This window comes from Aedes aegypti, chromosome 1 (assembly GCF_002204515.2).
Source record: "Aedes aegypti strain LVP_AGWG chromosome 1, AaegL5.0 Primary Assembly, whole genome shotgun sequence".
In the NCBI taxonomy this organism is placed as follows: Eukaryota; Metazoa; Arthropoda; class Insecta; order Diptera; family Culicidae; genus Aedes; species Aedes aegypti.
This window is the reverse complement of record NC_035107.1, coordinates 209,912,269-209,928,976: the sequence shown is the minus strand read 5'-3', so window position 1 is coordinate 209,928,976 and position 16,708 is coordinate 209,912,269. Positions and strand designations below refer to the sequence as shown.

The 16,708-nt window shown below is 38.5% G+C and overlaps 1 protein-coding gene across 2 annotated transcripts; it reads left to right on the top strand.

Annotated features, from left to right (window-relative positions):
• Positions 1-6,858: 6,858 nt before the first annotated feature.
• Positions 6,859-8,397, top strand: LOC5572339. Of its 2 annotated transcripts, XM_021857435.1 has the most exons (3): positions 6,859-6,943; positions 7,025-7,087; positions 7,163-8,397. In XM_021857435.1, exons 2-3 carry the CDS (start codon positions 7,029-7,031, stop codon positions 8,316-8,318), a joined length of 1,215 nt encoding a protein of 404 aa, XP_021713127.1. In that variant the 5' UTR covers positions 6,859-6,943; positions 7,025-7,028; the 3' UTR covers positions 8,319-8,397. The 2 variants fall into 2 exon arrangements, with proteins under 2 accessions (XP_021713127.1, XP_021713126.1); XM_021857434.1 differs by having other exon boundaries at positions 6,896-7,087.
• The last annotated feature ends 8,311 nt before the right edge of the window (positions 8,398-16,708 follow it).

The following is a 16,708-nucleotide window of genomic DNA, read 5'->3' as shown; positions in this document are numbered from 1 at the left end:
CTATAAAGTGTATTTTGTTTCGTTATTGATCTTTGGGCTACATATCAAAACTAATAAACAGCCGAAAAAATCAAAAACTAAAAATCGCATTGACAAAAATTTAAAAAAGTAAAACATTCATATTTTTGCTTCATGCAAAATTGCTTTTACCGAAATAATTTCAAGCGGATTACATTACTCCTCAAGAAAAGTTCAAAACAAACATAACGCATGTTCGTTTGGCTCACACTTTGACAGCTCTCGCTGCTCGATTGGCTCACACTTTGACAGAAATGTCAGCTTCCGCGAATCTCTCTTATAAAGGATTTCTAGTACAAGCCGTTTACTCTTTAAAGAGTAAAGGCCCTTTACTCTTTTTATGAGTTAAACTAGTTTCTCTCAAAGAGGGTACTTTTTTACCCTTTAAAGGGTACTTTGACCTTACAGTGTAGGTGTGACGATTGACCGTTACCTGAGCTTTGGACAGCACTGAGAACAGCGTTGCGGTTGAAAATACTATATCAGAGGGTTAAATTAAATACACAACGCCACTTGATTTGTGCAGACTAAATTCGCATTTATTTTGTGCATTCAATTTTACCATGGCACCATTTGTATAGTAAAAATGACTAAGTCATGGTTAAAAACTTGCAGCAGACCAGAATCGAACCGAGGATCTGGCGATTGTCAAGCGCGAACGCTAGCCGCTCGGCTATCGACGCGGTTGGATTGAGAGGGAACAAAACGCAAATAAAAAGCGTTCATTATAGCTCAATCGTGGTTGGAATAGTAAATTTAAAAACACGTTCATGGTTCTCATTACTGCAACACTTGTTTCAGTGAGCACATTAAATAAGACCCGAGTAAAAATGAACGACAGATTGAACATGTTGAAAGTAATATGTGGGATGAAAAACGGAAGTCATCCTCAAACGGCCATGAATATTTACACTGCCTTAATCCGAAGCGTGATCGAATATGGATGTACGGTTACGTTTTTTACATACAAAGGTATCGACCGTGATGATTTTATTTTGAAATTGTTTATCGGCATATCGGTCTATTTTGCTCGAAGTAAGAGGGAGCATGGAGAAGAAAGCAATGAATACTAGATGGATAGGTACCGTAAGGGAACGGCGAGAGAAATTGGATTAGATGTTGAAGAGGGCATACCATATGAAACAGTATTACTTGAAACGTCACTTCCTTGTGGCTAACGTCCCCTATGGGAACGGCTTGGGTGTGTTTTGAGAATGACACTACCAAGACAGCGGTACCTATCCATCTAGTATTCATTGCTTTCTTCTCCATGCTCCCTCTTACTTCGAGCAAAATAGACCGATATGCCGATAAACAATTTCAAAATGTACGGTTACGTGTAATGCAAAAAAGACAAATCGGACTAAATTGGATATAACGAACAACCAATGTCTTAGGAGAGCTACAGGATGCACTCGAACCACACCAATAAATGCACTAACGGTGATAGCAGGACAAGACCGCTTGGAACATCGACTGGATTATGTCACGGGAAAAAACGTAGCCAGATGCTTTGAAAGGCGCAATGTAGTGGCCGAGCAGCTGCAAAGCATACCAGAAATAGCTGAAGAAAACGAAGATGGATTTTCGTACCAAGAAAAGACCTACCGTAAGAACTGGAATGTATACGCTAAAATAATGGCGCACGTTGCAACGACTCCAGGGGATGTGGAAATACATTCCACATCAGAAGGAATCATTGGGCCGAAAAAGGATTTACCACCAGTAAAACTAAAGCAAGCCGCACTTTTTGTAATGAACTGGAAGTATGCAGGGCGTGGACGGATTTTCACAGATGCGTCCAAAGAAGACACGACTTGTGGTATTGGAATTTTCGTTGAAACGAAAAACATGAAACAGTCATTTCGACTTAAATGGAACACCAGTATTACATCTGCCGAACTTCAAGCAATCAAAGTTGCCATGGATATTATTGAAACCAATCAGCTGAATCACTATGTGGTATTCACGGATTCGATGACTGCATGTCACATGATCGAAGACGCAATAATGAGGAAAAAGGCCGAAACACTTGTTGCGGAGATAATAAATGCAGCACATAAGTGGAAAACAGCGTTCCAATGGATTCCCAGTCATGTGGGAATTTTTGGGAATGAAATGGCGGATAAGCTTGCACGAGCGGGACTGGAGCATACGGCAACAGTTTTGGACCACAACTTGTTCGTTAAGGACGTTTTTGGAATTTTGAAAATACAAATGAGACAAAACACGGCGACGGTACACAGCGTACTCTGAAGAGAAGGGGAAACACTTTTACGCGATTCAACCGGATATTTTGGAGAAACCCTGGTATTTCGGAAAGGAAATCAGCGGTAGAGATATTCGACTACTAAATCGGCTGATGACGGGGCATAATTACGCCAAGTTCTGGTTGTCCCGGATGAAGATTGTTGACAGTCCTAAATGCGAATGGTGTGAGGTGGATGAAACGGCAGAACATTTGATCTTGCTATGTCCAAGATATGGGCTCGTGAGAATGCAGTATAGTTTTGATTGTGCATTTGTAAACTTGAAAGAAGTGTTTAAAACGAAAAACATGGTGTTATATGAAGAAATAGTAAATTTTGTTAGAGAATGCAAATTAGACTTGTGAACACGCAACAAAGCGTTTCGATTAAACATAATCGAAGAAAAACAACTGGGCATATAGTCTAGACACTGGCCCAAACACTCGAGCTGACAACCACCAGCTCGGAAAAGAAAGAAGAAGAAGAAGAATAATCTGATAGCCGTGAGCTTTTCAATTCTAGCGTAACATTTGAAAAGGGCCTATCTGCAAAACGTAAACATTGAGAAATTCTCAATTGAAGATTCCGTACCATATTTATAATTCCTATTTTAAACCCATTCGCATTTTTACTAGTTTCATACCTGTGTTCGACACCCATTAATGTCTGTTGCGTGGCCCATTATGTTTCTAATCTCAAATAACACAACAACTCGTAAAAATTGTTGAATTCAAACATAATCGGCAGATAGGCCCTTTTATGAATCTTCAAACCAGTTAGGCCCTTTCAGTTAGGCCCTTTGATTGAACATGGTTTCAGTTAGGCCCTTTCATAATTTGCTAATATTATTGATTTTTGAATTGGTTTGCATAAATCTTGAACAAAATTTAGCGATTATGTGAAAAAACACTATATAATAGCTAAATATTGGAAATTTTCGGTTGAAGATTCAGTACCATATTGATTATTCCTATTTCAAACCCATTCGCTTTTTACTAGTTTCATACTTGGGGAAGATCCAAAAATCGTTTTTTCGGGATTTCTAGAACCCTTCTACCCCCTCTGTCACGCTTTTTCCAATACCCAATCCATGCACTGTCACATTTTCGTACATCCCCCCATTGGAGGAGGCCCCAATTGATGGACGTCATTTTCGGATAACCCCTTGTGTTCGACACTTATAATGGTCTATTACGTGGCTCACAACGATTTGAATTTGAAATAGCACAACAACTTGTAAAATAGTTCAATTCAAACATCATCCGCAGATAGGCCCTTTTACGAATTTTCAAACCAGTTAGGCCCTTTTTGAATTTGCTAATTTTATTGATTATTGAAGTGATTTGCATAATTCTTCGACAAAATTTAATGATTATGTGAGAAAACAACACAATATCATACAAGCTAAATATTGGAAACTATTCTATACAAAATCAGCAACATTGATTATTGATATTTCAAACCCATTAACTTTTTTTTACTAGTTTTATACTTGTGTTAGACACTCATTACGGTTTATTACGTGGCCCAGAACGTTAGTAATCTCAAATAGCATAACGACTCGTGAAAATGGTTGCATTCAAATATCATCAGCAGTTAGGCCCTTTAATGAATCTTCAAACCAGTTAGGCCCTTTCAGTTAGGCCCTTCGATTGGACATGGTTTCAGTTAGGCCCCTCCAGTTAGGCCCTTTTATTAAACATAGTTCCAGTTAGGCCCTTTTGGAATTTGTTGATTTTATTGCTTATTGAAGTGATTTTCATAATTCTTAAATAAAATAAAGCGAGAGAAAAACAATGTAATAGCTAAATGTTGGATATTCTCGCTTGAAGGTTCAGTACCTTATTGATTATATCTATTTCAAACCCATTCACTTTTTTACTTGTTTTATACTTGAGGGCCTTCCTTAGCCTAGCAGTTTAGGTCCGCGGCTACAAAGCAAAGCCATTCTGAAGGTGTCTGAGTTCCATTCCCGGTCGGTCCAGGTTTTTTCGTAATGGAAATTTCCTTTACTTTCCTGAATATAGAGTACCTTCGTACTTGTCACACGATATACGAATGCGAAAATGGCAATTTGTCAAAGAAAGCTCTCAGTTTATAACTGTGGAAGTACTCATTGAACACAAAGCTTAGAAGCAGGCTCTGTCCCAGTTAGGACGTAATGCCAAGAAGAAGCATAAGAAGAATTCTTGCAGGGCTGTTAAAAAAACAAACGAATTTGTTTTTGTGAAAATCGCGACTTTTGGAACTCGATCCACAACTAGAGGCAACAAATAAAAATTATTCAAAATTTGTAATGTATAATTGATTTTTTTTTTTCAGGATAAAAAATCAGTTTTTCAACTAACTTCGCATTAAGATTATGATAAAACTAGTAAAAAAGAGAATGGGCTTGAAATAGGAATCAATATAGTACTGAATCTTCAATAAAGATTTTTTATCAATCAATGTTGATTTTCTCACATACCTAATCGATTGATTTTGTTCTAAAACTTTGAAAATCACTTCGATAAGCAATAAAATTAACAAATTTTAAAAGGGCCTAACTGGAACTAAGTTCAATAAAAGGGCCTAACTGGAGGGGCCTAACTGAAACCATGTTCAATTAAAGGGCCTAACTGGTTTGCAGACTCGTAAAAGGGCCTATCTGCCGATGATGTTTGAATTCAACCATTTTCACGAATTGTTCTGTTATTTAAGATTTAAAACGTTATGGGCCACCTAGTAGACTATTATGAGTGTCGAACACAAGTATAAAACTAGTAAATAGGAGAAAGGGTTTAAATTATGAATAATCAATATAGTACTGAATCTTCAATAAAGGATTTTCAATATTCAATGTTGATTTTCTCACATAATCGATTGATTTTGTTCCAAAACCTCGAAAATCTATTCAATAATCAATAAAATTAACAAATTTTTAAAGGGCCTAACTGGAACTATGTTAAATAAAAGGGCCTAACTGGAGGGGCCTAACTGAAACCATGTTCAATTAAAGGGCCTAATTGAAAGGGCCTAACTGGTTTGAAGACTCGTAAAAGGGCCTATCTGCCGATGATGTTTGAAATCAACATTTTTTACTTTTTTTATGTTATGTTAGATTTAAAACGTTACGTGACTATGAGTGTCGAACAAAAGTTTAAAACTATTAGATAGCAATGAGTTTAAAATAGTAACAATCAATATGTTACAGAATCTTCAATCGAGCATTTCTCCATTTATACGTTATGCTGATAGACCCTTTTCAAATATTTCACTAGGTTCCATTATGTGAGAAAAACACTATACAATGGCTAAATATTGAAAAATATGGAGGAAAATTAAAAATGCACGGAAGGGCCAATCTGATTTTGATGGAAATTTTCAGTTAGGCCCTTTTATGACCAGTTAGGCCCTCTTAGTTTTATTATTTTCAGATAGGCCCTTTTAAATTTGAATAAAATTACCATTAATAATGCATTTTGCATGCCTGTAAGAGTATGTAGGAGTAATTTACGTAAAAAATGATACGAATAATGAATAATCAAGTTTGTTTACATTTTGCAGTTAGGCCCTTTTCAAATGTTACGCTAGAATTATCTTCAAACCCAAAGTCTGCACAGTGGGCCTGGCCATTTTAATATTTCTCGATTACTTTTTCAAATCGACGTAAGTAACTTTCATACGGTTTTGAGAAAGTTAATTAAGAAGAATCACAACCTTTCTTCTAAAACTGTTTTAAAATGAATCCCCTTTTTAACATTTTTTTTACAGTGTACATCGCTTAAATTTTGCATGCAACCAGCTCGCGTTTAAACTCAAAGTAGTTCCTATCACTTCCCACATAAATTGTATGACAAAATGATAAGCCGTTTCAATCAGTTACTTACGACGTTTTTGTACCAGTGTAAAATCGACTCAAGTAGTGTTTTGTTTTGATTCGTGGTTAAGTCACTTTGTCTCCCATACAACGGAGCGACGAAAGTAGCGGTTAGGTTGCGAACGTGGAGAATCTTACTTTCGTCGTTTTGTAAATCCGAAAATAAAACGTTCCAAAAGAGAAAAATCGTGTTGGTTTAGAGTGGAACGTGTAGAATTTCGTCTGCGAAACACGTAGGATTGGTAAACTTAGTTTGTTAACTATTCTGACATGAGTCTGTTCGAATAAGTCTTCGAGATTTGTATCATATCTTTGATGTGCTGCAAATATTAATGTTGACAAGAAAATATCTAAAGAAATTTCACACTCAGGCAAATGGACTATCGATAAACATAGGAACCCCTTATGAAAATTCGCCACAAGATATCGGGTTGAAATTCATAAATTTGCCTTATGAAACCAGAATTTGAAAACAAAATACGTATATGCGGCAACCTGGAATCGATCCAAGAACCTTGCGATCGATAGGCCCGAGCGTACACCACGCGCCTACCGACGCCTTGATGTGGAGAGATGCTAAAACAATACATAAAGCGTTCGTATTGCAATATTCGTTCCACCTTTCATAAGGCAAAATGTATGTAATTCGATAGTCCAGTTCGCTGCGTGCAGTATTTCCAGGATGCTTTTCAATATTGGCTGTGCAAGCACTTGGATTAGATTAGAACTGTTTTCTCCGTGTAGTTTCTTCTGCTGAAATTGTTGAGTGTTTTTGACTCAGTGTAGTTCAGGCATCATAACAAAATACGCAAACGCGGTAAGCAACAGTTGCTGTTGTTGTTCTCCAAATAAAAGCCTACGAAATATTCAATAACGATTTTACGATAATTCTGCATAGGAATATGGACGCACACCCGGACATGTTCGCAAACGAAGCATACGACTATGCATATCTTGACCTGTAAGTACACCGATTACAATCACCATTTCCCCTTCCGTCACTGCTATGCTATAACTGCCCTCTCCAACCCCTCAGACCCCACGAAGATTTCTCCGCATACTGCCGGCTGTGCTTTTCCATCTCGCAGCTGGAGCCCCTCATCATGAGCGGCCAGGCCAGGGAAAATAACCAGATAATCAGTGTGATTGAAACGTGCGTCGGAATCAAGCTGAGCCCGGAAACGGACAGCCCAACGTCGATCTGCCGGCAGTGCCGGTATATGTTGGACGAGTTCATTTCCTTCCGGATGCAGTGCCAACGACTGAATCGGGTTTTTCGGCGGAAACAGAACGAAAGGGTTGGTGAAGTCGGAACGACGGACTCGGTTTACCAAGGGAATGAGATTATTGTGGCTGACGCTGAATCGTATGTCGAGCCGGAAGTGGCACCGGCAATGATGTCCAATGAAGCGACTCCGATCGAATTGCTAGATGGAATGTGTGCCACATTAGTTACCCATGAACCGTCCGCCTTTGAGGCTTCGGTGGCTGGCGGGAATGAAACCGGTCCGGAACACTTCACCGTGCATGATATAACCGATGAAGACGACGATGGTTTCGAATGGATTCGCGTTCCTGATGACGTCGAGATGGGTGAGGGTAAGGATGATAATGACACATTTACCGCTCTGGCCAACGATTGGTTCCGCTGCAAGTTGTGTTCCGGCATGTACCTATCATTTGTCCAGCTGGCGAAGCATCTTCGGGAAATTCATCCGGAGGCGGCCATTGCCCTGCGAAACGTGGTGAACGACTCATACTTCCATGTCAAGGGCAGTGAGCTGCAAACCTACAAGCACGATGGTCATAATTTGGTCAAATGCGATCTCTGTGATACCCTATTGTGCAGTAGAGCTGCCATTAGGCGACACCGTTGGAGATATCACGGCTTGTTCGACGAAAACCCGGTGATCCGTTGTAGAGCGGCGGCATGTGGCTGCTTCTTCATGGAGAGGAAAGCACTGAACCGACATCGGGAGGTTATCCACGGACACCAAAGGAAGAGGACTGTGAGAAAGCCGATGCAGCAACCACAGGTGGCAGGCGCAACCGGCGATGGTACCGCGACAAATTTCGATAACGAAGGGGGCGACTACGATGACGATGACGATGATGTCGTGTTCATTTCCGATGATAGCGCTCCTCAGGATAGTCCGGCGATGACGACGGATGCGATATGCATTGATCAGTGACTTACAATTGATTAATAATATTAATACGTATTAATGAAAGATAAGCTGGAAATGCACGCGTTCATGATTTGCGAGAGAACATTCAATGCATTTATTCATTCCTTTTACCTTTCCCTGCAAAACCCTTTATCTAGATCTAGAGAGTAAGGGCATCCAGCACACCAACATCTTAGTTGTGGGTTCGAATCCTGATTCCAAAAAAAAAAAATCATTAAGGTGAAACATCTCGGAATCCAAAAATGGCCGTCACAATGGCCGACTTCTGCCCCTACTCACGTTTTCAAAGGCACTAAACTGGAGAAATAGTTGGCAAACGTTTCTGATCTTCTTATTTTAAGCTTTCTGCTAGTGCACAAAGCCGAAATAAAAAGTTCACTGTAGTTGGATGTGTTCTTCGCGAGATTTGTGCCTTTGAAGTTGCAGCGCAATCTTAGAAGATGATTCCCAACTGTTTCACCTGGTAAAGAAAACCATTGAAAGCATTGAAAGGTAGTCAATGGATTCATTGTTTTGTTTATTTTTAACGCAAGCCCTAAACATACATTATTTTAAGCTAATATAAGGACTGTTCATTTTATAAAGTGGACACCTTGTGTATGCTGTATCTTTTTTATTTATCAATGAAATTTCAATCGGTTTTCTGCACATCGTTCGACTAGTACTGTACAATGTTGTGATAAAAAAAAATCTCCAAAATAATTAAAATTCACACAAATATGGGACAACGATTATAACGGTCGATTTTTGGAGGTTATCAAAAACAATGATTGTTAGAAATTGGCTTAAAAATTCGATAATTTATATTTTTTATTTTCAAAAAAGGCTTGTTCTTCAAAAACATCATCAATCAGAAGCCTGATGGAAAAAATCAAGTAATTTTTGGAGCAACAATTTTACAGATATAATAAAATCATTTTCCCCTATATATTTTAGAGAAAAATATTTTAAATTTCAAGGGAATTGATATGAGTAGAATTTTTTGGCTAAAAGTATGTCCTGACGGAAGTGCTAATGCAGTGTTAATATGAAAAATAACTTACGCCTTCATAGAGTTAGTTATTTAGTCCGCACGCCACATTTAAGGCACAATATAAACACAATTGCTTTATTCTCAGAAGACCTTTCAAAGTTTATTGAAAATCATCAAAATTGGCAACACTGCTGTAATAAAATCGATTTTATTTTCCTCATATTATTTTCATAATATGTCATTCTAAGATTACCAATTGAAATATACGGAGAAAACCGTTTGCAATTTGCTGTATATCGATAAATATGCGTACATGATTTTAAAAGTATGAGACATTTTAGTAAAACTACCATAAACAGTAAAATTTATACTTAAGACTTTGGTTTAAACTCACGATTTAGCTCTCGTTTATACAAATATATATTCTTTAGCAATCCAAACTAGTTTTGTGGGCTTCGTGGCCTTGCGTTTAGCGGCGTCAGTCGTATAGGCGTATTGTACCACGAAGCGTGGGTTCGATTCCCGCTCCAGTCGGTGGAAACTTTTCGTCAAACGAAAAATTCATCACTGGGCCAATGGGTGTTCAGTGTTGTCCGTTGCCTAATGTTCGTGATTGTTCAGTCTGTGCAGCCTTTGGCTGTAGACGGTGTAAATTGTCTTTATAATACGCTTTTTACTTTTCTCTTTTGCTGGGAGTGAAAGGATGGTGTATCAGCAAATTTCACCATAAATGGGAAAATCACTAAAATTACTAATATCAGAGAATGGTGGCATATAATTGATTTTTTCAAAGCTTTACCTTTAGTAGAATAGTGAAGGATACAAACATACTATTTGTTCATAAAAAATAGGATTTTTGTTTTGCGAAAAATAATGTTAAACTTTGACGAACTGCTTTTCTTAGTAGTTTTTGGAAAAACTATTTAGCTCTTCAACCAAAAGCACTTTCTGAGATCTTATATGTTCCTAGTATTGTAGAATAATAGTTCAACGATGCACAGAAAACCGATAACGATTTTATCAATAAATAAAAAAGATATAGCATAAACAAAGTGTCCACTTTATAAAATGAACAGTCCTTATATCATGAACCCTAAATATACAAACATAAATGCTTTAGTAGGGCTTGTGCATTAAAACTGCTTTACCAAGTATTGCATTAATTTGGTTGTTGTGGGGCCCTTTTCCACTTTAATTATGCATTATAAAGCTCTTAAAGGTTATGTCACTTTAAAACAAAATCTGATAGCACACTATAGAGCAAACATAAAGTATTCATGTGGGGATCCCATTTAAATTGCTCCAGCCAAGCATCTTCTCGGATTATAGAACACGAAAACACATTTCAACTACTATATTACGGGCAGATTTCTACTTGTGCTCTGCCGCAACGCTAAACAACAACTGCTTTATTCATCTTCATTGTGATCGATACAATTCATTTAATAGGGATTTCTGACAATTATCAATGCTTAAATTTAAAACCCAACAATCGGCCACCCTGACCGACATCCGCCTCGGATGTCGTCATTATCGTCGTCTTCGTCATCATCATCCTCTTCGATCGTATCAGATGCTCCCAGTATAATATCGACATGCCTCTTCCAAAATATGATTCTTTGCCATCCAGCAAGCAAAATGTAGCGAAACGGTGTGACGTAGTGAGATTGTGAGTTAACTTTATTCCAATTCTGACGAACATGTTTCTTTTTGCCTCGATATTTACTCGTACATTTCTTGGGCCGAAATGATCGAGAGCCCCGAAATCTATTTTGTCCATTTTGCCTCTTTTGCCTTCGTGGTAGAATACAACTAATGCCTTACTATGTTCTTACTGTCCATAGTTTTGTTTGCACCTTGCTTCGTCATCACCATTGCTTCAATGTTCGCGTTTGGTCTGCCAGATGCTGTAGAAACAACACTTTCGTAGCTTTGGCTATTGCCAATTGCTCTTGCATTGTTACGAGGTTCTTCTTTCGTTCCACAAACAGTACTCTTTGAACGTGAGTATATTTCGTCGATGATAGAGCTTAATGAAACTGTTTCAGACTTTATTTCGTTGAAGTCTGATTTCATCGCGGCTACTTCTTGAACCAATTTCGATGTTCCAACCACAAGCACCTCCACTTGAGCAGCGAATATAGTCCAAAAACTCTCGAAGTATTTTGGATCTATTTCTTTACAATCTTCAACACCATAACTGTTATTCGCGTCTATATCACCTATCTCCACAGCGATAGTTTCTTCCCAATGTACATCATTTGGGATTCCCGGACGAGCCCCCAAATTTGTGGGGATCCCATTTAAATTGCTCCAGCCAAGCATCTTCTCGGATTATAGAACACGAAAACACATTTCAACTACTATATTACGGGCAGATTTCTACTTGTGCTCTGCCGCAACGCTAAACAACAACTGCTTTATTCATCTTCATTGTGATCGATACAATTCATTTAATAGGGATTTCTGACAATTATCAATGCTTAAATTTAAAACCCAACATTCATATATAGCTTCGTGGTTACTTGGGCATGTTATTATCCCTATCTTTTATCTCACTCTAACAATCATCATCAAAACTTTGCAGAAGCAAATCTCGAGTTGAGATTTCCTTCTTCAAATGGATAGGATGATTATGATGACGTCCCGTGCGGTCCTAAAGAGGGAAGTGTTGGATCCCCAGTTGTTATCACATCATAAAAACCACTTATTTTTAAATTTTATTTTTCAATGCCAGCAATCATTGTATGACTATATAAGGGCACCGATTGAGAACTCAGTTTTTATAAGTGATTTGACTTCTAATAAATTAACATCTAGTTGTGACAGTTACAGTCAAGCTCTTCTCATTCCGGAATTAATCTGGATATAACTGAAATTGACACATTCCCGTCTGTTGACTACGCCCCGTCGATTAACTCTATGCCACTGCTTGCAGCGACCAATGCTGACTCTGGCATCGTAAGCAAAGCAGATACGTAAAGAAAAGAGATAATACATTATATCAACAAACCGCCATTGTGAAAAGTTAATATTACGGAGAAATCTTGCTGAATTAGAACAGTATAGTTTATAGTTTAATTATTGAATTACCATTCCCACTTGCCGATAATAAGAACAGTTCGAGAGTATCTAGCTTCATAATTTCAAATTTGGTAAGCGTGGAATGCAGTAGGGGAAGTGTACCAGTTTTGGCCACCCTAAGGAAAAATATTGTTTATGCATAAATCAAAAGACCTTTGGTTAATGTCAATACATTAAACGAAAGCTTTCAATCCATGCTCAGGAGGGAAAATATAAAAACTAATCAGAAACTTTGTTTTGGTATTAAAAATGGGGGTGGCGAATACTGGACCACTTGCACCAGTATTCGCCACGATTTTAATTTCGGTTCCTGAATTCGCCACCTACGTTGATTTCTTATGGAGGGTGGCGAATCAGGGACACCATGGCGAAAAATAGGTGTAAAGGAGCAAAAATTTAAAGGAAAATGATTTTTTTCCATAATTTTCTGAGAAAATTTTGCAGTTTCCAAGAACGTTTCCGTATCATCTTAAAGCAATTTAGCGAACACTAAACAATTGGCAACCATATATGTCTTGAAACGGTATATAATCCGGGGTGGCGAATAACTGGCACATGGCTGTGGAGTGTAGATAATCAACGAGAAAGGAATCACCCTCCACGCGATGCTCACACAACTTACCCAGCCAAGTATCGAATCGCAAGTGAGGCAGAGTGTGAATGCATCTAATGTGCAAGTGACATTATTGTGTTAGTCATGGATACCAACATTGACAATATGACAGACCGCATCACAGAAGAACGTCTAAAACCGATTGCAGTGATCAACCCTCATGCCACTTATAAACGCAGTGGATTCTGTATCCCACATTCTCCCTCTACTCCAAAGAAATTTGAATTTCTTCAAATTTAAAGACGTCAAAATTCCAAAATTGATGAGCGAAAATTATTCTTATTAAAAGCATAATTTTCCATTAGAATTTATGTCAATCAATTTATTCATTCGAAGTTCTTTTTTGCATATCAAAAAGATAATACAGTTATTTTGATGATTCTGTAATACCATTCAAAATCATCAGTATTCTATGCTCAATTATAAAATCTTCTCATGAATACTTCATGTACTTTTCACATCAAATTTGGAATGGCCATACTCGTTACATATTTTAGAAAATCTTTTTTCCTTTTCTCCAATTTCCGATTTTTTTTTTGTACACAATATATTTGTGTTCCATTGTATTTTGGTTACACACAATTTCGAAGAAACAAAACTCTATATTACGCAAATTTCACCAAAGACGAAATAGTATTTCGCTATTAGATAAATTCTCGCCAACTTAATATTTTCATAAGGATCCAGAACCGTCAACTGGAATGATTCATATTGTCAATCTCTAGTTTTGACTGTGCTTTTCATCGCTATCTCTGGGACACCTTTACATTCATCGTGTAATACACCCATACACCCATCTTGAATCAAATTTTCACTCGTTTTAGGTTTGGCCGACAATTAAACCAATCTTAGAATCCTCCCATCATTTTTATTTGGTACTAGCTGTAACCAGGCAAACTTTATTACTCTAGGAAACTTAACAAGAGTACATGAATAGATTTTTTTTCACCAGAGGGCACTGCTAATTCAGCAGTCTGTGTTTATCACTCAATTTTTAAACAAAATATTCGATTGATTCATGCTGTACCATAAGTGAACTTTACATTTTTTTTTCTGCAGACTAGACTTTTTTCACCCTTGCAAAGAGTCAACAAGTTTCGTATGTCATGGCATGCTTAAAGTTTCTGGTTTGACTTTTGTAAATAGATCAACAATAGACTCGACGCATGTGTCGTCATTTCATCAGCAGACATTGCCGTGGCTTCTCTTCCCCACGGCAAACAACACATCTTCTTATCCGACATTTGCACACAGCAAAACAACGAGATTAACAATTTTAGCTTATCGTCAGCGGACATTGACGGGGATTTTCTTCTCTCACTTGCAAACAACACGTTAAGCTACTGATCTGACATATGCACATAGCAAACAACAAGATCAACGTAAACTAGCTTTTTGACAGCGGACATTGCCGAGACTCCTATTTCACACGGCAAACAACACGCTTTATCTTCTGATCTGACATTTGCGTATGGCAAAACAACAAGATCAATTCATTTTAGTTTTTCGTTAGCGGACATTGCCGGGGTTCTCTTCCCCAAGACAAACAACACGCTGTAAGCTTCTGATCCGACATTTGCACAAATCAAAACAGCAAGATCAACGAACTCTGCCTTTTGGGCTGCGGACATTGCCGGGGACTCCTCTTACCCCACGACAAACAACACGCTGGAATCATCCGATCTGACATTTGCTCATAGCAAAACAACAAGATCGACTCAACCCAAGACGCAACCTGTTGCTTCTCTGTTCACTTTTCTCAGCACGCCACCGAAACTCTCGGTTTTTCTTCAACGCAGGGAACTTTTAGGATAACACTTTTTCGCACTAGCCGAAAACAAAATAACTCCACTTTTTCACCTTCACTATTTCACTTTAGCAACGCTGCAGGGTGATTCCTCCCATTAAATATGAAAATAAATGCCAGGTATCTTTCCGCAAAAAGCTGAAAACTGGCTGGATCGCCAATGTGGAGTTTAGATAATCAACGAGAAAGGAATCACCCTCCACGCGATGCTCACACAACTTACCCAGCCAAGTATCGAATCGCAAGTGAGGCAGAGCACGGCATAAAAATTAACAAGGCAGGCTCTTCACTGATGTAAATATCAAGTTTGATTGTAAACATGTGACGTCAATCCTATCGTACCATATACCTTCCGGACCACTAGATCATTTTTTTCGCAAATTTGTTCGAGGTAGATAGGAATGACGTCGTCAAGTAGCTGTCAGTTTTCGGAATATATCACCTTCTTAAATATAGTACACCGTGAGGCAGAGTGTGAATGCATCTAATGTGCAAGTGACATTATTGTGTTAGTCATGGATACCAACATTGACAATATGACAGACCGCATCACAGAAGAACATCTAAAACCGATTGCAGTGATCAACCCTCATGCCACTTATCAACGCAGTGGATTCTGTATCCCACAATGGCGAATACCGGTACACCTTCCCTATATAAGCATCTGAGACGGGACTCGCGAAGATGGTCTTCTTTTTCTGTGATTGCTGAGTTTTCTTATTCCACTTTGTGTTTATACCAATCATGCGCAAGCCGTTCAAGCCCTCACATGAGCCTCTCAGCAAGAAATGATTACGTTTGCATCACACCGAATCATAAATAGCCTTATGAGTGAAATTTCATGCCAGCAAACGTAGCAGACATTAGAAATAACTAATCTTATGTTCAAATTTATCAGCAACTCTGGAAAAAGCTGCTCCGCCGTCTGAGGTTTTAAATGACAGTTCATTGCGAATACGATACTTTTCACTTTTGCAGCCATAATAACGGTGGGCTGCATGTGGCTTTTCGTGACAGCGGAATCTGGGCCAGGTCCGTCCGACTCGGGCTCAGATTGGGTACCACTTCTAGTACTGCATTTGGTCCCTCGGTAGTGCAAAAGGTACCCAAGTTTGACAGATCTCAGTAAACTTTTCACGGCTTTCTAGATTACCTTATGAGCCATAAATTTTTGGGCGACTGCAAGGGACATGGAGGTCTTTAATGTGTCTTTGATCTGGGCTACATATAACATTGATATTTTTCCTCTTCGCAAGTCTCTCTCAGATAAGCATATGCTACAACATAACTCTAATTTGTAATTAGGTGATAGACGGTGACCGGTTTCTTTGAGCAGCTCATCATATCTAGATAGAAGAAGTGGTACGCTTATAAGGGGTTGTACAACCATTCGCGACGGTTACATACCCAGCAACGATCACTAAAAGAATTCTCGCATAATCTGGGATAACGCCCTAAAAGCCAGGGGTAACCACGTGTGTAGTTCGTTGTTTCTGCGCCAATGAATGAGTAAACATCCAAATCAACACCACTGGCAGGTAGAGAATAATCCTTTCTTCACCATAGCATTGTTAAATAACGTGTAACTCCATTCAAATGCTCAGAAACAACGAGCTACACACATGGTTGTTACCAACGGGTTTTAGGGCGAGATCATAAGTTATGCGAGAATTTTATAATTTATCACATCCAGCAAATAAATTCATTGAATTCAGACTTGTCCTTTCTGTTTCCGCGACACTCTCTGTGTCCTCTCTTGTAGATTATGCGTATAAGGCCACCATAGTAGCATGCAAGAAAGAACTTGGAAACTATTGAGAGCCAGAGCTACAGGTCCAAAGGCCTGCTAAAGATGGATGGTTGTGATGGCTATGACCGTGGTCATCACGTAAACAACAAACGAACAGTGCTGTATC